Source organism: Arvicanthis niloticus, chromosome 7 (assembly GCF_011762505.2).
Source record: "Arvicanthis niloticus isolate mArvNil1 chromosome 7, mArvNil1.pat.X, whole genome shotgun sequence".
NCBI lineage: Eukaryota > Metazoa > Chordata > Mammalia > Rodentia > Muridae > Arvicanthis > Arvicanthis niloticus.
Genome location: NC_047664.1, coordinates 56880607 through 56906268, shown reverse-complemented (window position 1 = coordinate 56906268; position 25662 = coordinate 56880607). Strand labels below are relative to the sequence as shown.

At 38.5% G+C, this 25662-nt stretch overlaps 1 protein-coding gene and 1 pseudogene across 2 annotated transcripts in view; both read right to left on the bottom strand.

Moving 5' to 3' along the window:
- Stim2 (stromal interaction molecule 2) overlaps positions 1 to 25662 on the bottom strand; it is a 128360-nt gene that overhangs the window by 22010 nt on the left and 80688 nt on the right. For both annotated transcript variants that reach the window (XM_034508713.2, XM_034508712.2), the window contains exon 3: positions 24640 to 24754. In XM_034508713.2, the coding sequence (XP_034364604.1) occupies positions 24640 to 24754 (115 nt within the window). The remainder of the gene's footprint in view (positions 1 to 24639; positions 24755 to 25662) is intronic.
- Positions 12849 to 13797, bottom strand: LOC117712653 (zinc finger MYND domain-containing protein 19 pseudogene; annotated as a pseudogene).

Here is a 25662-nt window from a genome sequence, read left to right as displayed (position 1 = left end):
ATATGTATATGTATATGTATATGTATATGTATATGTATATGTGTGTGTATAGTGAGCTTCCATACTACAAGAGATACTATTATATTCCAATATAAATTACCATTTTAAATATTTGATGAAGGTATAATAATTCTTCCTTTGAAAAGAATCAGTTTTGTTTTGAATTGTCTACTTGTGGTCCTAGAGTTGTAATAAAAATAAACAATACTACTCTCAGGGCATGCCATTTCAAAGCAGCACAGGAGAATCCTTGGTTCTAGAAAAGATCCCAGAGACCTAGAACATAATGGAATCACTAATTTATAGTTGTCAGTTGTCAGGAGTGTAAGAGGATATTGTGCATTTGGTCTATTCCCTGATTTAAGTATACCTGACATACAAATCAGTGTGAAATCCAAACTTTTAAGAGAATGTACTATACAAATCACTTGTTCCTGTCATCCATGAAACCCAATCTTATAAATCCTATAAGTCTTACAAAGCCAATGTAGTCACTAACCTTAGAACTTATATTAAATTACAGGCCTAAAAATAAAAGTTTCTAAAGTCTCATTTAAAATTTAAGTTAAAATTCTGGTTAATGTTAATTAATGCTAGTCCTCCAAATCTTAAAGACGTTCATAAACTCATCCAAACAGTAATAAAAAATTAACCTCTAATCATACAGCATTTCTGTATATAAAGATACAGTGACAATTTCCAATTAACTACACTGAAAGGTCTCAAAGCTCAAACTATTGACTATCATGTTTTTCCTCCTTCCCGTACCTTTTTTCATTCTGAGAAAATCTCAAACTACAGTCAAGTTCATCATTGGCTGCAGCAGAGCTTGAACAGAGTGATATATAATTCGGCCTAGCTATTAGCTGCTGTTGCACAAATAGTTACACGCTTACATTCTCAGTATCAAGAAGCAACGGGCAGAAGAGTTACTGTAGGCGAATCCATTTCTGCTGTGATTAGCTAGAACAGTGGGTCAGTGCTGTAAAGCTAACTACACTATCTTCAATGATAGCATGAAAACAACCTTATAAAATACAAACAGGCACAAGGGAAGAGAGAATGACATTTAAGATTGTCCATTATAGAATGTTCTGTGTTGTATATTCTGACATTTCTATAAAAGTCTAAAGACATAATGGCTAATGTTTGAAACATTACCATGTTTACAAAAATACTATATTCTAAAACAATGTACCAATACAGAATTTATCATAATTAAATTCAATTTCATATGAAAGACTTTCAAGTTGCAAAGCTTCAGGAGTTCTCATTACACTGGCAGATGTAACTTCTCATAAGAAACTTCAACTAATCTACACTGTAAAAAGGCAGGACTCTGATAATGAAACTTTAATTAACTGTAATATAAACACAAGAGAAAGCAACTCCTTGTATAAAGATTAAGAAGCTGTAGGCCTCCTCCATCTTTTCTCAGTTGGTTTCATGGACTATGTACTCTAGTCACTTGTGAGTGACAGACACCATGACAACCAGCTGACAGAGAAAGGTTTATCTTTAGAATAGGGCCAGAATGTGAGTTCCTAGTTGCACATCAGTCAGCAAGACATACATGTCTCTGCCATAGACTAAACCCCTGCATCATGCTATATTTGGACACCTAAAGCCGTGCCCTAAACTTGGGAAGTTTAGATATTAGTTGTGCTAATACTTTCAATCATGTATTCCTTGCCTTGTATAATGTAAGAACTTTGTAGAATTTTTACAACTCAAAATGGTGTTAGCAAATGTCTGGATATTCAAAATTTAAAACTCTCGGGGTATCCTGTTCCCAATGGCAGCTCCAGGAACACTGTATAAGGCTTTGTAACTTTTTTTGCTCTAAACTGAGAATTTACAATTATGTAAAATAAACTAAGTATATTACTAGTGATTATGTACATAAAAATGGTGAGGAGTAACAGGCATAACTAAAGAATTTAGAAAAAGTATAGAAAGGACTCATTTAAATATACCATATGAACATAAACAACTGGTTTTATTTTATCATCACAAATGTAGGAACTAAAATACCATGCAAGAGAATTTTAGGAGTATTTTCTTAAAAAAAAAAAAAAGAAAGAAAGAAAGAAAGAAGAGAAGAGAAGAAAAGAGAAAGAAACACTCAAAACAGCAATACACCCAATGACTCTAAGATAAAGAAATGTTTAATCAAGGTTTCTTAAACATCTCTATGCATGTCACAGAACAAATTTATGACCCCAGGAACAGAGTGGCTAAATCATGCATTTCCCCCTTTAGATCCAGATTTCTTCTCTTAATACTGAATTGAGGCTATGGCAAGAAGGCTTCACATTGAAGAACACTTGCTTCTCTTCCAGCTCACCAGAGTTCAGTTCCTAGCACCCATATCAGCTGGCTACCAACTGCCATTCACTCTGGCTCCTAGAGACCTGCTGCCCTCTTCTGGCCTCTGTGGACACTGACATGATATGAGTATCTTTTTCTTCTTTAAAGACGATTTCATATCAAATGAAACAATCTTTTTAAAGATGGGCGCTGTTTCCTTTACCCAAATAATCTCAGCATGTCAACAACTGTGAAGTACTAAATAAATGAGGAGTTGCAGACACAACTGTGAAGTACTTAAATAATGAGGAGTTGCCAGTACATGACGAATGATTCTGTTAAACAAGGTGAAAAGGAAGGAGTCAGCGTTGAGTAATTTGAGCGAAATTTCTAGATAACGCAACAAATTTCTTCTAAAGTTTTGTAAAGTGATAAACATGCTATTTTCTGAAACATATTAAGCAAAAAATTATATATTTCTAAGTAATATCATCAGAACGTTTGGTTTTATTTTCTGCCACTTTAAAAGAAAATCTTAAAGTTTCTTTTTAAAACAACAGTGTCTTCAAGAAAACACAAATGGCGGGTGGCCCTGATGTGGTAGGAGGACCAGCCCAGGAGACAGAGGAGGCTTCCTCAGAGGATATGGCTCATGGAGGTAAGGCCAGAGACAGTGAGTAGATCTCCAAGCAGGTCAAGGCCATACTGATCAAGTCCCTGGAGGAGACCTATTTGATCACCCAGCCCACTAAGGAATGAGAGATTGTTGACTTTTTCCAGGTAATGGCCCCAAAGAATTAGGTTGCGGCAGAGCAGCAGACCAGGTTCAAGGCTTTTGTCACCACTGGGATGTGGTGATTTGAATGAAAATTGCCCCCATGGGCCACAGGGAATGGCAATATTAGGGGTGTGTGGCCTTATTGGAGAAAGTGTGTCTGGGTGGACTTTGAAGTTTCAGAAGCTCAAGCCAGGTCTACTGTCTCTCTTCCTGTTGCCTTCAGATTGGGATGTAGAACTCGAAGCTACATCTCCAGCACAATGTTGGCCTGTGTGCAGCCAGGCTTCCCAACAGGATGATAATAATAAACCCCTTCTTAAAAGCTGCTATGGTCATGGTGTCTCTTCACAGCAATAAAATCCCAAACTAAGATATGGGGACTACAATGGTCATGTTGGTCTTAGTGTTAAAGTGTATCAAGGAGATTGGCACTATCATCCAAGGGCCCATCATCTTGCCCAAGCTTTCCACATCCCTGTGTGCAGAGGCTACTGGGGAACACGAGTGGCAGGTCCTCACTGTTCCATGCAGCCTCTGTGGCTGTGTGTTAGTGCTCATCCCTGCCACCAGGGGCACTGGCATTGTCTCTGCTCCTGTGCTCAAGAGGCTGCTGCTGATGGCCAGTATTGCTGACTGCCACACATCAGCTAGGGGCCACAGTGCAACCCTGGGCAACTTTGCCAAGGCTACCTTTGATGTCATCTCAAACACTACAGCTATTTGAGTCCCAAATCTGGAAAGAGACCATGTTCACCAAGACTCCTTATCAGAAATGCACTGACCATCTTGTGAAAACCCACATCAGAGTCTCTGTTCAGAGGACCCAGGCTCCAGCTGTGGCTATCACATAAGAGTTTTATACAAGAAAAATAAAGGGATTTAAGTCTGCTTAAAATTTTGTATATAATCAGCTTGGTACTTTTTTATATAGCAAATATTTACCAGGTACATAGTAATTAATATTGAGTGCTGGATAAAATAAAACACTAGAATCCAAGAATTATCAAGACTAATTAAAGAAAACCCAGAAAAAAGCCCAAATAAAGCAAACCTTTAAAAGCCAGTAAGTCAAAGGAGTAGGAGCAGCTTTCACTGCCCGCTGTCAAACCTAACAGTGGAAACCTGGAAATCCTGTTTTCCTTAAAAATTAAAAAGCCTACCAGTGACAGAAATATTCCCAAGTTAATTTTATTCTAAAAACTTCTGTCTGATCTCCAACTGTATCAAATTTTTCCTAGTACATTTAGTATTTTAAAATCTACTGGTTCATAAATATTATTAGCTACATTTACTTAATATGGACTGTTTTTCAACTTAAGTTTTGTTAGGTATATACAGTCATGGTTTAATGTTATTGTGGAAAAACAACTTTTAGGAAAAATTCCCTCAATTCTGAGTAGTGGCACAATGGATAAATATTAAGTTACAAAATAGGCTTATTTACAGAGGACCTTTGTCAACGGCTAAGAGTTAGTTACATAAGAAGGGCACACTGTGAATAAAGAGCTTCAGGAAAAGTAAATCCACACTGATGGACTCACTTACCCAAAGACGCTGAACAGTGCCCTGTAAGGCTTCCTCCAAGTTCTCTCCACATCTCAGTAATCTTTCTATTGCTCAGAAGTAGCCAAGTTCCGTATATGGATGAAAAAAAAAGTTACTACTGACCAGTGCCTGTCTGGTGTGGCAATGGGATAGCAGCCTTGCAGAAGCCCACACTAGGTGGGTCTGGAGTGTGGCAGCAGCAATCTGATGTGGTCAGGAAAGGGACTATGAACAGGGAATGAGTAAGCAAATACGCTGGGGATAAAAGCTGATTCAACTTACTGTCCGTGGAGAAGATACACAGATACACACAGTGAAAGGGGTTAAGGTACAATCAACTCAACAGTGTTGGACAGAAATTGGAGGTATAAATTGTCAGTGTGAAATTGTGGGTTTTAATAAAAAAAAAAAAACAAATACAAACTGTACTGTTTAAGTTTGACAGTTGAAAAAATATCTCAGAATAATATTCTAGTAGCATTCTTGCTACCGGTTTCTAAGTCTGGCATTGAGAAATAACATGATGTATCTATAGGACCTTTTTAGGTCAAAAAGAAAGGTTCAAAAACCAAGTGTGTCAGTTTGGGTTTACTAAGCCAGCATAGAAGACTCCTCGACAACACTAGGCATTTGAGCATCAAAAAAAAGGCTGACAGTAACAAATGAAAACCCAGAGGGTAAGTTGGCTCTGATGGTAATAGAATGAACACACATAGAAGATGAAACTTTGAAAACTCAGGAAGATGCTATGAGTGGATCTTTCCCTGGGGCTACTTCCAAGTCATGTCTGTTATCACCTACCATTCTCACATGATAAGATGCTAATAATGCGCTCTGTTTAAATCTCTTGCAGTACAATGCCAACTAATAAACAGAAGAATGATGGACTCTGAAAAATTGCCATTTGGCAATCATCAGTATAATAGTTAACAACAACAACAAAATCCCAAAATCCAAAGGGCACTAAAACAAGTGGGTGAATATAATATGAGGAATAGGATATTTGTTACACAATTTTCAAGCTGCAGCCTCACAAGAAGTATCGTAATAGAAGCTGGAGGCATAGTGCAGTTAGTTCTTACTTAGCATGCACAAAGGCCTGAGTTCAATTCCCAGCACTGCATAAAACTGAGTGTAGTTGAGCCACACAGCCAGTTTGATGTAGGCCTGGACTACATGAAACCCTGTGTCAAACAAAAACAGAAATATTCTAACAGAAAGATGAAAATCTACTCATAGAATACAGTGGACACTATCTTCCATACGTGACCAAAGTAAAACCATTGACATAGACCACAGAAGAATGTAATGAAAAAAATAATTTCCATGACAATCCACCCACAATGCATAACCTGATCACGTAAATGTAATAAATAAATCCCAATTTAAGAATAAAAAAGCTACAAAATGGAATTTTAAAAGATAATTAGCCAAGACGAGTAGGGTATAGGACATAAAGGACCTCTTCCAGGCTGAAGACTGCAGATACACATGGGCTTTCGTGCAGAATCCTGTACTTGTCAGTTATAAAGGTCATTATTAGACAAATGTGAGAGGGAAATGGACAGTGGGGGTTTCTGGAAAAACAGTGCATGGAAAGTCTTTGTTCTAGTTCTGACAACTTCTTTAAGTTTGATTTGCATTAGCTGTAAAATTAAAGTTTAAAAACAAAATTTTTGTATTATGAAGATAAAATTCTATTAATTTTACTGCTTGTGATATTCTTGAAGACAGTTTGCTGTTTTTGGTTTTGTTTGTTTGGCTGGTCTGGACCTCCCTTTGTAGAGTAGGCTGGCCTACAATACATAGAGATCTGCTTTCCCCAGCTTCTGAAGTGCTGAGATTAAAGGCATATGCCATCACACCCAGCTGGAATGGTAATCTTTAACAATGACAATGACAATAACAAACACTGGGCCCCATTAGCTCCCAAGTCCTCTTCTCACTAACCCTCAGCACAGTTGTCTAGGTGAGTGCAGACTTGCTACTAGCAGAATGCTAGCTACACCTTACAAACGGGAACCCAGGGAACCCAGGGAACCCAGGGAGTAGGTTATTCATCTGGGTCACATGGAGATCTGAATATAGGAAGTCAAGCCAAGGCTCTCACTCACTTTGAGATATTGATCTTGTCTGTTCAGGAAATGAGGAGGGTCTTTATAATTAGCAACAAAAAGGTAAAAAGTTCTCAAACCTATAGCAAGTCTACATCACCATTCATTTAGAAATAAGTTAAGAAGATGTACGATAGAAATACATAATACTGGAAATCATTTACTATAGGTTTCTGGTATTTATATAAAAATAACAGCCACTATAAACAAGTGAGATAATTTTAACAACTACAGTGTAAAGAAAGGCTGATTCATGACTTTGCAGTGGGGAAAAGTCTGTAATTTTAGAAGTCTTTTTAGAAACCTAGTGATTACAAGTGGTTAAATTACTAAAACATCTCATATTTACTTTCAATTTTATAGGTTGGAGCTGACAATACTTTCTGCTTATTTCATATTATTTTTATCATTCTAATTAGCTGCTTACTGATTCCCAATTCTACACTGTATTTCAAAGGCTTCTTGTGACTAGATCTAGACATTTTTATTCTCTCTTTTTCTCTGTCTCTCTCTGTGTCTCTGTCTGTCTCTCTGCCCCTCTCTCTCTCTCTCTCTCTCTCTCTCTCTCTCTCTCTCTCTCTCTCTCTCTCTCCTCCAGATATACCAATTAAGTATTACAGCAATATGATTTTATGGAACATAATTCAAAGTCCTATTTAGTTACAAACTATTCATTTTTGTATTTGATGGCCCATACAAGCAAAACACTTTATTATCTAGGAATTACTTGTAATAGAACTGTCAACAAACTATAATTGACTTCTAACAAATTTACTTGCAAAATAAAAAGCTACTAGTGTAAGAACTGAATGTTGTGGTTTGAATATGCTTAGCCCAGAAAGTGGCACTATTTGGAGGTGTAGCCTTGTTGAAGTAGGTATGGCCTTGTTAGAGTAGGTGTCTCACTGTGGGCGTGGGCTTTAAGACCCTCATCTTAAAGCCTGGAAGCCAGTCTTCTGTCTGCCTTTGATGAAGATATAGAAAGCTTCTCCAGCCCCACATCTGCCTGGATGCTGCCTTGCTTCTGCCTTGATGTTAATGGACTGAAACTCTGAACCTGTAAGCCAGCCCCAATTAATGTTGTCCTTGTAAGAGTTGCCTTGGTCATGATGTCTCTTCACAGCAGTAATTAAGACACTGCACAACTGTCACCAGAAAATGCTGATTCTTCCTTTTTATTAATATTTAAAAAACAACTATTCACAATGGCATCAAATTGGTCTTTGAAAAAAAAAAATGCTAACCAGACCTACACTAGATCATAGAGTGAAGAGAGACGATTAAAAAAACAAACTAAGTGAACTATTATTTTATAATAAAGTGGGGCATAAAAGTACTGTTTCTCCTAGATGAGATGGCAACAAGATGTTACCTTTGGAAAATTCATGCAGCAATACTTTCCTAGACAACTCTTTGAAAGCTTTATAAATTTCAGGTGTATCCACTGACTACAGTGCCCATTATCTATCCTGGAGGAGTCTCTCTGGGAAAAGTCAACAGTTACCCAGATCTAATTCTCATGTAAGGAAAGATACAACATACCAAAACATAAATCTTGGCAATGACTGGGGTGTGATAAATAATTTGTATTCTATGAGTGTTTGGGTGCTATGGAAAGAAACATCTACTCTTCTAATATAAGTATATTTGGAAGGCATATCTCTTGTCCAAATTTCTAAACTCATTCAGTGTACACAATATTCCTGAGTTTTATACAAATTCCAATTTACTGTTTTCTTTCTGCAGTGATGCTGGGGGAAGGGGCACCTGCCTGTAATTTCAGCACTCAGCTGATGCAGGACACTATCATAAGGCCAGTCTAGCTACAAAGTAAAACTCTCTCATAAAAGTAAGTTTATCGTAATTTATATGTGCCCAGTGAACTCAGTCAGCTTTGACCTGTTACAGTACAAAGTACCAGGCAACACCTAGGAAAAAGACAGACTTACTTACTTTCTTTCTTTCTTTCTCTTTCTCTCTCTCTCTCTCTCTCTCTCTCTCTCTCTCTCTCTCTCTCTCTTTCTTTCATCCTTCCTTCCTTTCTTCCTTCCTTCCTTCCGTTCTTTTTTCAATTTCCACAGCTGCATTAGTTCATTTTGATAAAATTGAGATTTAATACAATATTACAGTAGTCATTTGTTTGTTTCAAGGTCCCAGAAAACTTAGTTTATAGTCAAAAGCCTATCAGATTGTTCTACCCAGTAGACCATGGTGCCAGCCCCATCTTGCATACATTCTGGACTTTGATCAGCCTCGGTCTGCTCTTCTCAGTCTCGCTGCTCTTACTAATCTGGCTATAGGGCTGGGTGCTACTAGTATCCCATTTATATACCTTCTGGTCATCTGGGAATGAAGTCAGGAAGAAGTAACCAAAACACCCCAGTGACAGGTTGGGTGTGAGTTCCTGGCATTTTTCTAACTAGCACAGGCAAGGAAGATGCCTACTTCCTTTTGGTCATCATCCTTGAAGATGCAAGCCCATAGAGGCTAAGATCCATAGAATAAGCCTCTAGAAATTAGCAGATAAAACCCCAATAGACAAGACAGTGAGACCAGCATGAGCAGTCTAATTATATACCTGCACTTTCCAACTCAGTAAGCGCTGCTTTTCAATTACGATGGTTCAGTCTTCCTCAGTATCAATTACTGCTGAACTGGATCATTCTATTAATACATGCACACACTGAGAAACCTCCCATCCTTTAAAATACAAGTAATTTTTAAGAAACATTTTTTTATTCATGGTTGTATGTATAAGTCTGAGGATGTGAGTGGGGATATTTACGGAGGCCAGAAGGATCCAAAATTCCTTGGAGCTGGAGTTACAGGCTGTTGTGAGACACCCCCACTGGCTCTTGACCCCCACAAAATAACCTTCTTTAACCTATGTCTTCCTTCTGGTATCAGTGCCCCATTCTCTATTCCTCCTTCAGAAAGTCAACAATATTCACTGTCTTCACTTCCTGTTTGCACCACCCCATTTTTCTTCATTTGGCCAGCATGCACTGCAGCTATGAAGAGTACTAACAGCCTCTGTATCAGTCCAACCATGAAGCCTGCTGCCTGTCATTTCAACTCCTCTCTGGAGTTCATACCCACGCTTAAAGCATGTTCTTCTGAGGTCTGCAGACCCTCTCACTTTCTTAGTTTTTTTTTTCTCTTTGGACAATTCTCAGTATTCTTTCTAACATCTTACTGCTTCTTGACCTTATAGCCCTCAGTCCACCACCTCACCCCATCATTTAAAAAGCTCAGTCAGCATTTTTTCTTTTCATTGACCACCTACAAGCTTATTCGGACATTTTTCCTAATCGTTAACAATCCTCCAAATTCTAACACTACAGAAACACAAAAACTTTATTCTTATTCTTGTTCTGTACCAATATCCTGAATCCATTCCCACAGCAAATACTGCTAACTATTCTTTCAAATTAGAAAGTGATTGCCAGTCCACCATCTTGTCATTAGTCACCTCTGCTCAACTTTACTTCAGACCCTCAACAGAAGCTCCTTTTTCTTTTTTCATTTCTGTCTTTTTCTTTCTTTCTTTTTTCGTTTTGCTCTTGACTCCATAGCTACACCATAACTATAATAATCTTTCAAAAAAATGACAAAAAATACTTTGTTCAAACGCCTAGATAGAGCTGGGAAGTTGACTCAGCATTAAAGCACTGCCTTGTAACCAAAAGAATCAGAGTTAAGATCTCAGAACCCATAGAATTGCCGGGTAAGGGTGGCCAGCCAGCTGCCTGTAATTTAATTCCCAGAAAGCTGAAACAGAGAATCCCCAGAGCAAGCCAGGTAGCAAGACTACAGATATTGACTAGCCTTAGGTTTGATTCAGAGACTACACCTCAAAGAATAAGGTGAAAAACCAAGTGAGAAAGTTTCCCACCATCTTGAGCTTCCCTCCCCTCCCCGCCCCACACACACAACAACTCAAAACTCTTAAATGGAGATATTATTAAAATATATTTAAAATATATTTATAACAACTCCTACACCTATATTTGGCCCTAAAAAAGTCTAAAAGGGAATGTGGAGATGTGTATCTCAAATATGCTATCTTTTATTATATCCTAGCTATACAAGTCCCTTAAATATGTGAAACATTGCCAGCCTTGGGGACCTTAAACTATATGACTGCTAAGCCTCCCAGAATATACTTCTCGGTATCTACTCTTGGCTTACTATCAGCAAATAGGTTTACAAGCAAATATTACTCTTGGGATAGTTCGTCCTGAACTATATTATTTAAAAAGCCCTTGTCTTCCCTGATCACTGCCTATCTTGTTGCCCTGTCATAGTTTAATCACATAATTCAACTGTACTAGTAGTTACATGATTGTGAATATATCCATTCACACGTGGAAATTCAAACGTATTCATTTTCTCCCTGACTTTGTTGATTCTATAAGAGTAGGATATCTGCTTTACAGAATATTCTATCCTCTATGTCTGGAAAAATACATGTACCACAGAAAAGAACTAAATAAAGAATTTGTAACTGACTGAATGAAGTAATTATGACTTTTGTCCCTTCCAATCAAGGGAATTGTTGATGATCAAGCTTCCTTAACAAAAAGCATTCATTACTTGAGGTCATTTTGTGTCTCCATGTATAAAAAGAGAAAAAAGGAGAAAAAGAAAGAAAGAAACAGGAGAAGGGGGGCAAGTTGGAGGGGGAGAGGAGAGGCAGACTTATTAAAATAAAGTGTTCAGATTGTAAAATAAAGTTCTACTGTCAAAAAAAAGGAGGGAGGGAGGGAGGGAGGGAGGGAGGGAGGGAGGGAGGGAGGAATATACTGAAATTTCAAGTCAATCAAATAAGCACAGTGAATATCAGTTTTGCACAGGAATTAGTATTTAGTTTTGTGATAAAATAAGCCTCCCGCATTTAACATGGTACAGTTTTATTAGAAGCTAGAGAGATTACATTTGGGGGCCAATTATAAAACTTATTCAAAGAATCTAGACCTCTTTCAAAGTTTCCAATTTCATTTCTAATAGAGAATGCAATCTAATATCATGGTCAGATTCATGCAATTAAGCATGCTCATTGAAAACAAACTAGAATAATTTAGACAACTACCAAAGCAGATGAGTCTTCAACTATCTCACACAGCAAGTGTGATATGCTTACCTTTGCTAAGGCCACAGATTCTGGATCAGTGGGAATGTAGTCAGTACAACACAGAGAACCCTGTGACGACTTAACTGTGGGAGAGCTAGAGCAGCACTAGGATCAAATTCTGCCACAAAATATTTGGCATTGGTAAACATAGAAACTAAACAAATGCATAAGCCAATTTATATCATAAAGAATTTCTTGGGCCTCTCCTCTCTACCCTCCACTCTTCCGTTCCCTCCTACCTTCAATTCCTTCCAAAAAGTTAAAGTCATTGTTTAAGAAGAATTGTTGTTCTAATTCTCCATGAGCAATGAATTCAAAGATGGATTCAAAAATGGTGAGCAAGTCTAAAGTTACTACCATCCTCTGCGCTCCGAGGAAAACTGTATTCCCAGTAGGTTGCTTGCCTATCTGAGCTTAAATTCTTTTTTTTTTTTTTATCAAACTCAAATCTTATCAACTCATTAATACAATTATTCCTGAAAGAAATAGATAATAGCTGCTGTTAAATATGAAGACATAGGAAGACAACCTTTCATACATGGCTATTCAAAAGGCACTAGATTCGGTAAAATTTCTTGTAATTGTCAAGCACTTCCCTTGTTTCTTTTAAATACAATCATATCTACTTCTTCCCAAGTAAACTCTTTGCTTGATCACACCACCCACCTGCAGCTACCATTCAATTTCCTTTCATATGGACTATCTCTCTTTTTTTTTTTTTTGAGGAATACAACAAATGATTCTATTTGAAGTTGCTAACCCTCCCCTTGCCTCCCCCCCAAAAAAATTGTACATGAGTTTACAAACATATTAACATATAAATAATGAGAAAGGTCCTAGGGAGCCTCCCCGTTGTCTCTGCTGGAGGGGAAAACTGGAGGGGCACTGTCCCCACAGGCTGCTTGTTGCTGTGAGGTCTTATGGCAGCTGCTCTGGACCCATTGCTGGCTTCTTTGGCACCTCAAGGTTCAACTGCCAGTCTCTCTTCCATTGTGCTCTGACAAGCGAGCTGGAAACTTTGAACCTGCAGCAGTGGCAGCTCTTCAGCCCGTCATCGCTCTGGCTCAAGCTCATGCTGGAAGGGACGCTTCCTCTCCCGACAGTGCTTCTTGTGGGCAGGCCAGTCCTTCTGCTGGCACTGAGAGCCACAGTATCGCGCCACCTGACAACGCCCACAGATGTTGAACTCTCGAAGCTGTTTTTCAATCACCGTACAGGGAGGATAATGACACTCATAGTAGGTACAGGAATTTTCTTCCTCTTCCACCACATCCCCATTGGCATTATAGTATCGGGTCACATTCAAGACAGGAAACTGTTCTTCTATAGGGTCTGTGGGCAGCTGCTGGATTGCAAGCCAGTATAAGCTTTGCTCCCTTTGTTTGCTGGAGGTCTCTTCAGCTTTGGGTCGCCAGCCCCATGGTACCAGCTGCAGGTTATCCAGGCGATTGTCCACAGTCACAGCATTGAGATGTACCACCTGAAACCCGGGAGCCACACCTCCCCTGTGTCGTTCCCATAGCAGCTCGTGCAGAAGCTGCCGGAGCCCCTTCCTCGGTTCTTGTCAAAGGCATATGCAAATAGCACCGTGGCCATCAGCATCTCCTTCCATTCGAGCCTCAAAGGAGTAGCTCTCCACCAGTGGTATGTCCTGTTCATCTATCAGCGTGTATTTGGTCTTCCCGGCCACCCGGCCGAGCTGCAAGATGCCCAATTTAAAGTCGGTCATGGCCGGGCCTGCACTCTCGGAAGGCGGAGCCGCTCCCTCGGGAGGCTCCGGACCGGGCCGGGCCGTAGCGAGGCCGCGGCACTCCGGGTCAGGCCGGGGCCGGGGTCAAGCCGGGCGGGCCGCGGGCGGACGAGGCTGGGCCGGGCTCGGGCCACCGCTGCTGCCTCGCGCCCGCTGGACCTGCCACGCGCCCATGGACTATCTCTTAAGCAAGCTGCTAAGCACTGTTCCTCCATATCTCACTCTCTTTGACGGTTTTTATTATGACAAAGGACATATAACATAGTAAATTCTATCTTCACCTTTTTTTTACAAGTATGGCCTTAACTAGTGGAGTTAAGTCCACTTATATTTTTGTGTTTCTATCACATAATCTATTTCCAGAATAGTTTCTATCCTGTGAAACTGAAATCAGTATGTATCATTTATATCATTTATATAGCAATTCCTCCTTGCACTTCTACCAATTCTTCTAGCATTGTGATTCTTGACTACTCTGTAAGTATCTCACATCTGCAAATTATATGATTATATAATATTTGTATTGTTAGTCAAATTTATTTCACTAGGCATTGTACTATCAAGAATCATCCATGTTGGGCATATTGTCAAAACTGTCTTCTTTTAAAATTTAAATAAACAATTTACTGAATCCTCCTTTGTGTGTTTGCACGCATAAACATGTATGTGTCCACTCACCCTATCAACACTTAAATTAATTTCTTGAAGGTTAACGATTTGCTTCTTGACAAACTTAAGTTTTGGGGGTTGGATTTTTCATAGCATATTTCTCTACATCTCTTATCTCCCACTATAGGAGAGCTGTGCCAAAGGCAGAAAGAATGTTTTACAAAGATCCATGCCACATAAAGAGAATAAAAGATCAATGATATCACTGAGCCAGAAAATCAAAATGAAGCAAAGCTAAGAACATGTACAAAATATACACAAGATCCTTAACAACAGCTACATATAATTAAGCAAAAAACATAATTTGTCACAGGTCTTACATGATACACATAAAACCCATGGTGAAGTACTTTCATGCTTATTTTTAAGACCAAAAGGACAGGTATTTTTCACACAGACTCTTACTTAACAAGGACTTTGCAATATGAAAGACTATCCTGCAGATTTACACGGCCATCTACCCACTTCCTGAAAATATTCCCCTCTCTAGATATCAATGGCATCATTCTTTCTGCCCTTTAGATTATAAGCCTTATCCTTTAAGGGCTAAGTCATCTTTCCAGCCCATCGTCCCTTTCTGATTTGCCTTGTGTCCCTCTGTAGGCCACTACTCATTTTCTTATCAGACCTCGATCCCCAAGTACTCCTTCCAGTTTTCCCCAAGGTGGTCTCTCATTCCCTTTCTTTCAATGAGCTTTTAATTCCTATGCCACACTCTGCACACGCACGCGCGCGCACACACACACACACACACACTGGTTCTCCCATGATGCCAGGTGCTTTACCACTAGGCTATATATCCAGCTTCGTTTTACTTTTCATTTAAGATAGAGTCTTAGGAAAATGAACTTATTCTGTAGCCCAGACAGGCCTTGAACTTGTGATCCTCCAGCCTTGGCCATTTTGTGCAGCTGTGATTGAAGACATGTCAGCAGGCTTGCTCAGTTCCTGACTTTTAACTACTACACATTGTTGTTAAGTGATAAGTCTATTATGTTGAGCACTTAAAAGCAATGAGAAAACATTCGTTTTATGCTCTTTAAAAAAAACTTACTATATAAAATGAAAAGAATTTGACGGTGGAAGAAAAAACTAATTCCTTTCTATTCCTTTAGATGAAGGAACTCTTTATTTTGTCAGACTAATCTAGATTCTTAATTTCAAATGAAACTAATAATCATAGTAAATATCTAATTGAAAAAACTTGATAAAGTATCTAATGGTCCATTATTTTCAACATTGAAAAAGTCATGATGAAGCAAACAGAAAGGAATGATTACTTAAATAAAACTTGACCTTTAAGATGGGAATTAAATGAAAATAGGCTAGATAACCTGTGTGTGTGTGTGTGTGTGTGTGTATGTGTGACTTACCTTATTTTATCTAGCACTTCTAAATTATGTCTTTATAAATGCAATATGCATTTCAGAATAACAGAAAGATGAAAATGTTTAGACATGAGCCAATGTGACTACACATAGACTAAAAAATTCAGCTAATACTTTTAAACTTTACATTTCCAATTTATATCATATTTATTATTGTTGATTTAAAATGGTAGCAATCAGCTGAATGAGGGAGGAGTCACGTAATGCTTTCTTTAGTAGACTATCTTTGGAGGGGAGAACACCATTATTTTTAATTGTCTTATTTAAAAATGGCAATATTTGTGCCATGTAAAATAGGACTTGATACAGTGAATTTCTGTCAATGGCACATATTTGAACATCAGAACGATATTCACAGTTCCTCCTACCTAGCCCCTTCCCAAACCCAGAATTGATAAGGCAAAATTCAGCATGAATCCATAAGCAACTGGTCACCAACTGCTGGGAATCGGTCAAAAGGAAGCAAATAAAAACATGATGCTCAACAAGCTGTCATTCTGTAGCTAACCCACCACAACAGTCAAAGTGGAAATCCTCACTTTCACCTTCTGCGAACAGTACTAACACTGTTCCCCAAGTCTGCGGCATCCCTCAAGTTTATGAACACGGAGAAATGTGGGCTCACTCAAGCATTCAGAACTAGAGTAAGGACAAGTCAACAACAATCTTGAAATCACATATCTTCACCACAGAAGTCTTTATGCAACAAATTTTACACTGGGAGACCCGTTATATAAGAAAAAATGGGCCTCAAAACAAATCTACTTGTATGTGTTTCATGAAGTTAAATGATCAGTTGTCCAGAGTACAGAGAGAGATGTGACAGGTGGCTGGTCTGTACCCTCTGAGAGGGGTCTCTCTAACTATTAGAAGACTAAAACTGGATCAAAGTTGTATACATTCTACAAGTCAAAAAGGTAATTAGTCTGACAAGTCAGCATATGCAGCAACTCCAAATCTCCCAAACCCCAGTGCTAAAAAGTAAAAGAAAGCACATCATGAGAAATAGGAAATAAGAAAAATAATGAAACCAAACAGGCCTGATGTTTGATTCTGGGGTGAAGAAACACAGGAAGTAAAGTGCGAACAAAGGGTTGTGACCAAGACAGAGTAAGCTGAGCATGATGGCACATACCTGAACCCCAGGGCTTGAGGCTCAGGCAGGTGAACTGAAAATCCAGTGCCAACCTAAACTACATAACAACATCTTATCTAGCTAAGTAAATATCAGAAACTGCTCATTGAGAGTGCTCTGGATTCAGGACTTGATGATAAAAAGTTATGACTATAAAAGGATAAAGGATACATTTAACATGAAGTATAGGGTTTTCTGTTGTTTGTTTTTGCTGTTTTTGTTTTCTTTTTAAGATAAACTCTCAGGTCACAATCCACACCTGGAACTTGTTCTCCTCTTACCCAGCCTTCTGATTTACGGATCACCATACCCAGCATACACCACGTGTTTACCTGGTGTGAAACTCATTAGGAAACCCATGTACTACTTTTCTTGCAAAATCCACACTGATCTCCCTAAATGATGGTTGACAGAGTGAACCAGCAATATCTTTGCATCGCCTTCCTTTACAGAGAAGCAGCTATGAATACTAATGCTTGAATACCTTTTGTTAATGGTACACACAAATGATGGTGTCTGTCAATTCTGAAACTAGACTCCACCTGGAGGAACAGGCCTTCCTTGTATAAGGTGCTTTCCGGCACAATGAAAACCCAAACTTATATTGATGATTTTTTACTGACAATAGCTTCTAAAACTAACAGCATTGCACACAGGATCAAAAATACGAAAACTTGATCTGGTGAGCAGTATGAGTTAAGCAGCTTATTAAGAACTGTCTTTCTTTAAATGTGCTGTATTAATTATTAATATCCTCAGAACTATTAATCCAGCAGAATACTTTCCAGTGAAGGGTGACAAGGTAAATGTCGTGGAATGCAATCCTCCTCGCCTTACTTAACCTCTGCTGGCACGCCTCTTCCTATCTATCTATCCCCCAGTTCCTTTTATACACTCTTGGCAGCTGGCTGTAGAACACCACTGAAGTAGCTGTTAGCAGATCTTCCTCCACTAAGAGATCATGGGTCAGTCAAGAACAAAAAGGCGTTCTTCATCTTAGTCTCAGACAAGGCCGTGCTCCTAATAAGCACTTCCGAAAGGCTCTTACTGCATGAACCAGTCCAATATGTTCAATCATCAGAAATAAGCAAGAGGCAAACAAGCAAACACATACAAACAAAACCCTCTGAATATTCTCTAAGCACAGGGGCAAAGTTTCCAAATCCTCCTGTAAAACATTTCTAGAATCCATGATATTCCATTTTCCACCCAAATTCGCATTTTATCCACACAAAGGTAATAATCTTCTTGCTAGTGTATGGTGAATAAATCTTCAAACTCTTTACAAAGTCCATTCCAACCCATTCATAGAGGGCTTAGTCATGTCTAATATTTAGTGGTGATGACAAATATGCTACCTGAACTGCCATATCCTACATCAACTGTAAAATACTGCTGCTCATAACTATAACACCATCCTCCAAGAATACCTTTCTTTGCTACTGAGACCACACACAGACTAAGAGCTTTCTTTAGGCAGCAACTTTCAGGCTCACTGACTCGGGTGTAAGAGCAGAACCTCACTTGGCACACCAAGGTTGTTTAACATAGCATGGTCACATCTACCTCACAGGAACAGGAACAGATATCTACTGAGCATTTGTTTGGGGCTCAGTACTACTCTAAACACTTTTCCTCTGATTATGAACAACCTTCTAGAGTAGTTGACAGTATTCACCCTTACTTAACTTATCACAGAACTAAACCAAGAAACAAATAATCAGTGACCTATCACACACCACTAAAAGAAATTACATGCCTGGCTTATAAACTGTGCTATGCAAAGACTATAACACTTAAATGAGCCATTTTAAAAGACTCATTTACTCATGTTAAATGTGCTAAACTGTATATAACCAACTTTCTTTTTTTCTTTTTATTGAATATTTTACTTACATTTCAGATGTTATCCCCTTTTCCCATTTCCCCTCCCACCCAGAAACCCCTATCCCATCTCCCCTCCTCCTGCTTCTATGAGGATGTGACCCCACCCACCCACCCACTCCCACACTCGAATTCCCCCACACTGGGGCATCCAGCCTTCACAGGACCAAGGACCTCCTCTCCCACCTATTCTCTACAAGGCCATTCTCCCCTACATATACAGCTGGAGCCATGGGTCCCTCCCTATGTGCTCCCAGGCTGGTGGTTTAGATCCTGGGAGCTCTGGTGTAACCAACTTTCTTATTTCTAAAAACAAACAAAAAAGAAAGAAAGAAAGAAAGAAAGAAAGAAAGAAAGAAAGAAAGAAAGAAAGAAAGAAAAGAAAAGCCTTCCATAATATTAATTCCCTAGAATAATTTTGTCCATATTATTAAACTCCTATAACACCACAATTTAGATAGTATATAACCAAGAATTCCTATGTTGTTATTTAGCTTTACATCTGTGTATATGAAAAAAATTCTGTTAAAACTCTCCTCAGAGAAAAAGTCTGACACTTCCTTGGATCCTGCTAGTGACTTCCATGCTTACTGTAAACAGACAAAGTATTCTGTTGCTGGATACTACAAAAGTGCTACTGGGTCTCCCAGTTTTATGTTTTGAGTAGCTCTGACAATAATGGCAAACAGGACATTCTCAGTCCATCTATGTCTTCCAACTCAGTCTCTATGTAAAACCCAACAGTACACACTCAAAAAGGCCACTGACTTTTATCAATATTTAAAAATTCACCAACACTAACACACCCAAAAGACAAACCTTGGCATAAAAAGGATGTATGAGGAGTAACAAGTTATAATGCGCCTTACTTTTAGGAACTCAAGGCCCATGGCCAGGAATTTTTCACTTGAATGCAATGTTTACAAAACAAATGCTGTCATAAACAGAGAGAAAAGGCCCATGATCCTTTCTTTGTTTATTTATACTAGAGAATAGCAATTATTAAATGCCCAAATCTCTCCAATCTCTGAATTAAGGGTTCTTTACATTGCTTTAAGTTAAGCTTTTCTAAATTTTTACATCCTTAAGCATGGCTGAATGTTTTAGTTTCTACACAAGTACTATAGAGACAGCACTTGCTAAGAACCCATCTGCTGTGTCAGAAAACATTTCATTCACATTATACAACAGTCACATTCTATCAGCGAGCCATTATAAATAGGAGCCCTGCTGCATGAACGTGCATGCATTAGATGTGTATCTGGAGTATCTTCAGAGAATACAAGGTATTGGATCCCCTACAACTGGAGTATCAGATGGTTGTGAACTGCCACGTAGGCACTGGGAATCAAATCTGCATCCTCTGGAAGGGCAGCTAGTACTCTTAACCACTGAGCCATCTCCACAGCCCTGTGAGCAACTTGCAGGTCCATATACTTTCAGAAGCATGTCTGCCTACTTCCAATTTCAGCAAGTATTAAAAGTTTAATTCGTGTTATAATTTATAGTTTTCTCTTTAGTTTTAGCCTTTCTTTATTTTTATGTTTTTATTCTTTGACAATTTCATATGTGTTCCCGATGTATCTTGATCCTATCCACTCCAACAACTCTTCTCACATAATCTACCTTCCTTTCTAAGACCTACTGCTCAATCTTCACAGACTATTCTAAAACCACCTTTTGTAAATAATCTTAGTCATGAGCTAATCTAATCTCTCTTTCCTATGAGCCAGCTCCATACTCCAGCCTTCACTGCACTGTGTGCACATCATCTCATACTATCATCACATACTCACTTTCTCTCTGCTACTCAGTACTTTGCTGGGTATAGCCTGGTCCTATGTCTACCTCAACGTTAATCTCCAGGACCTAGTGCTTTGCCTGTGTGGCACAAAATATAGAATAACCCATGTAACATGAATTTTCTTATATACAACTAGTAATTAGAGATTGTGTCAATATATTACGGTACTTTCAAACAACTTAACATTTAATACTATATAGCAGCAAAATATACAAAATATATATACACTCCCACCAACACATGAAACTGTGAGTCCTCCCCCTCTTCCTCTCAGCTCACTTGACTACAGATGCCGTGCATATGCCTCTCTCAGAGCTCATCTTCAAGCTTTGCTTTCCTCTTTCATTTAAGGCAACCTCAACCCAACCTAACACAGTAGTCAGGTTCACTAGGATGCATCCATTTACTACTTGTTGTATACATTCCTATAGTCAGGGTAGCATTTAATGGTTAGTAATATCAAGTTTCTTTTTATGAGTCCAGCACTGCTAGTGATCAGGTTACGAGGCTGCATAGATTTTGAGTCATCTATTCCACCTGCTTTTGTTTTCCATTAACTGTTGTCCTCCTCCGCAGAACCATGATGAAGATGGATAAGTTCCACAGGGCTCTGGCCCAGCCAGAAATGGCCAAAGTGTTACAGCTCTTAGAAGGAAAGCCCTCGTGGAGCAGTAAGATGGGGTCCCAGGTCTTTCCCACTACCATGGCAGCACCAATGTCAGTGGCAGGGGCATCAGTGGGCAGTGGCAAGGGCAGGAGCAGCAGGAGCTTGAGCCTGGTCTGCCAGGCTGGTCCAAGGTCCAGCAACAAATGCTTTGGGAGAGAGAACTCTTCTTCAAGGTGTTCCAGGGCAGGTAGAGTTAAGCAGGGTGTTAGCCCCACTCCCACTGTTCTCAGTTCTGAGATACAGGGTCTGAGCTCACTCAGCCTTACCAATTCTTCTGTCTGGTAGAACATTCCACTTGCCCCACAAATGGTCATTTTAAGTTCAAAATTTTGCAAAGCAAGAGTTGTTCAGAAATGTATACATTACGGCCTAAAGATTTGATGAAATGGATACAGAACATGGTGTTTTCAACAAGTGTTGTACTTTCAGACATTCATAGCTCATTCTTTGAGTATGAACTGAAAAATACCAGTGATTTAGCCATTGGATACCTAAAACCTGACAGGCAGAAAATGAATGTGCATGTGTATCTGCCACACACACATTTTTATTTTACATATTCAACCGATTAATACTGAATTTAGTATTTTTACATTCATTCTAATACCTACTTTTAGTAGTTTTTAAAACTTTTCAAAACACTGCTGGCTGTCTAGCAGAAATCTTATGAGAAAGAAGATACCAGTAACAAAGCAAAACTCTGCAGGCCCAGCGATGCTCTCATGGCCATTCCCAGCCTGACGTAGCTGGCCCTTTAATAACTGTGAGTTGAAAGACTCTACCCATCTGTATAAACTTTTAATTGAGGTTTAATTGCCTGAATCCCCCACACAGCTTTTCCTTTCTCCTTCCCTCTGGGTGTCTGTACTAGCAGGAGTTTGGCAGCCATTTCTCTCCTTTACCCCTAAGTAAGAGAAGTGGGAGGCCAAGCTCTCAGGAAAGAAACTCAGGTTAGAAAAGTCGGCCAAGCAATTTGGACTTAACATCAAATCATTGCCCTGTTGCAATATAAAATAGATAAGGACAGGTGTGAAAGATGAAGAGAAAAAGGAGGGGCTGTTTCCCTTGGGAAAGCCTTGCTCTATAAGGAAACAGCTAGCAATATTCTCAGGGATTATAAATGATCTGCTCAGAACACAGTTACTAGCTGGGAAGCAGGAAGACCTTGAGGACAGAGCCCTCTCCTGTGGAGACTCACTACTAAACAAACTAGACTCTTCCTGCTCGGCTCTACCGTGCAAGGAGCAGATGTGGTGAAGAGTCATCCTATAATACTGGACACAGTAAGTGGTGTGGGAACACAACATGAAGGATCATGAGTGTTAGGGGAAAAAAGAGTAGAAAAGGAAGTAGGCGCCAATGAACTAGCCTTCAGTAAAGACTTTAAAGAGCCAGCCAAAAGGACCTGTGCCTGCACACTGTGAAACAGGAAGAGGCCATTCTAGTTTGGATGGAAGTGAAGGAGACAGGCCAAAAAATAAGAAGTGAGCATCACGGAGGCATGGCTTAAAGTGCTTTGTGAAGACTTCTGTTGGCTTTTTATTTTCTTTTTCTGTGAGCCACTTTAGGGTGCTGAACACTTCAGAATTATATTGTAAGTAAACTACTCTACTAGGTGAAGAACAGATGACACAGGACACAACTGTGATGGGAACAATAAACTCCCACAAGTACACTCCTTTGGCACACTTCATTCCAGAGGTTACTCAGAAACTCTGTAGATCTCTACAGAAAGGCTATGGAAGGTTGTCCTTTTGTGAAACCAAGTCTACACAATCAACATAAGTAAAATAAATAAGAAACGATAGAGGCATTTTTAATAGAGGCATTTGAATTAATTAGTTTAAAACAAATAAAAGAGGCATCTTTTGAAACTTTGTTTTTTGCCTTAAAAAGACTTTTCTCCAAGAAAAAAGATTCCAGATATGACAATTGGCCATGCAGAATCTGTGCTGGCAGACTCCATCTGAGTGAGACACCCCTTCCTCCACAGGGTCCTCTGCCAGTTCTTCATGGTCACATGCTCACCTTTGTGCGTTGCCATTTCCAGGTGTTACTACTGATAATCTAGTCAACTAGTAATTTATTTATTTATATTTTTATAAAAGTCTGTTCAGTTCCTTAGTTTTGTTATTCAAAGTTTTAGGAAAAAAATATATCCCATAACAACTATTTGCAATTTGTAAAACAGAAATACTAGAAAAAGGAGTTTGGTTAACTAATACTGAAAAATGAAATAAACTGAATGAACTTTGGAAACTGCTTAAATTCTAAGTCCCTAGCATCAGTGTCTGAGCTGAGGCTTTGGGTCATAAGGTTTTTTGTGCTGTACAAAATTATTGTCCATAAAATTAATAGATAATTTAGAAGCAGAAAAGAAATAAAACAAAAATTACTAAATCTTATCCTGCAAACTCAGGAGTCTTTCAACTATAGTGTCAGTTTTTGTGGTTTCAGCTAACAGTCCATCTCAGTGAGAAAAACACTGACAGAAAATTCCAGAAATATAAACAACTCATTGAGTGTTATAGGAGTGTCCCAAGTAGTTTAATAAAAGCTTGTGCTTTTCTGGCAAGAACATGAATTGTCCAGAGTATCCAAACAGTATATACTACCTGCCCTAATGAAAGTTAAAAAGTAACACATCACAGAACTTTTATTTATAAATTCATTGATATAATTACTCTACTTTGTTGTTTATTGTTCCTATCAATCTCTTAGTATGCCTAATTATGAATTATACTTTGTTGAAGACGAGTACACAAAGGAAAAACAGCATGCATAGCGCGTTTCCACTGAATGTCTTCAACTGGACAAGGTACACTTGGTATACAAGGGAGACTACAGCATTAGCAGGGGTCACAGAGGACTTCAGGAAAAGCTTAAAATTCCTGGGCTCCTGAAGACCTTAGACATTCAGAACTGAAAATTTCAGTTTCCTTTTTTTACTTGATAAAACATTTATAAGAATACCATTTAAAAGCTCACATAATAAGCTCAAACAGACATTCCTATTCAGTCCAGTATTAGATCGCAAACTTTCTAAAAATAGTCTATAACTTAATGCATCTAAGAAAGTTAGGATTTTTTGTTTAATTTTGTTGGTTTTTTTGTTTTTGTTTGGTTTGGTTAGGATTTTATTTTATTTTATTTTATTTTATTTATTTATTTATTTATTTTTTTGATAGCGTTTCTCATGTAATAGCCCTGGCTGTCCTGGACTCAAATTGTAGACGAAGCTGGCCTTGAAATTACAGAGATGCACCTGTCCCTGCCTCCCAAGTGCTGGGAATGTGCTACCACACCCAGCCTCTAAGAAAGTTTTTGTCAAAATGTAAATATTTCCCAAGAAACATGATCTTACAGCACTTCTCTATAATTATACGCAATTAGTAGGGCTGCCAATGGCAAGCAGGGCAGAAGCAGAAAAGTCAAGGCTCCAGAGCACTGCACAGCTTTACCTTCTGACGTTTTCCACTGTTTCCACAAATCCTCAACAGTTATGTGCTTATCTTCTCTGTGCAGGTGACTATGCTTATTCGTAGCATCTTTATATTTCATATCTTCTCTGATAAACTAGAAAAGAGAAAACATTAAATTAAACGTAAGTAAAATCCTTTAGTCCTGATAAACTAAGAACAAGAGTATTTTGTGGTGACTTTTTCCAGATGCTAATACACTGTTGGTATTTTAAGCCATTTTCTCATGCTTGCTAAACACATTTTACAAAATGTCTTCTAATAATGAAAACAGAAGCAGTGAAAGTCTTTATTCAAAGATCATCACTCAGTAGATATTAGTCTACATTTATGTACACTGTGTGTGAATATACATACACATACACCAAGATACAGAAAGCTAGAGTCTGAAGTTGACGATCCTGTGATAAAAGCACTAGTTCTGTTTTATAAATGGGAAGCCAAGGTGAGGGAGGTTAGGTACCATGCCCAAGATTAAGACAATGGACAAGCATTGAGACGCCAACCAAAGTCAACAGCTACAGTCAAGCATGTAGTTCAGCTACTATCTCAATATTACATTTGACACACAATCAGTGATGAGATATTTCCAACCAAAACTAACACTATCTCAATGACTTGTACTATGGTTCTGTATTTTTCTACTGTCTCAACTATTACTCAAAGGAAAGCTAGCTACAAAAGTGATAACTGGCACATTTTACAAACCTATGCATACCCTTATTAATCATACCATAAAATATTTAGAAAGAAAGCAGCAAAATTAATCTCTGCTAAAACTTAACCAGATCTTTATTATTTCTTTTCCACTGTTGAACAAATAAAAAGAAAATTCTATTTTATATAGCCTATAAATCATTTATCTCCTCAAACTTTCTCCAAATAAAACTACTCTAAAATATATGGAGAAAAATTAGAATACTTAAAATCATGTGCTTTGTAACTCAACATTTCTTTTTTTTTTTCTTGTTTTGTTATTTTACTCTGTCTTGACTATTCCTTGGT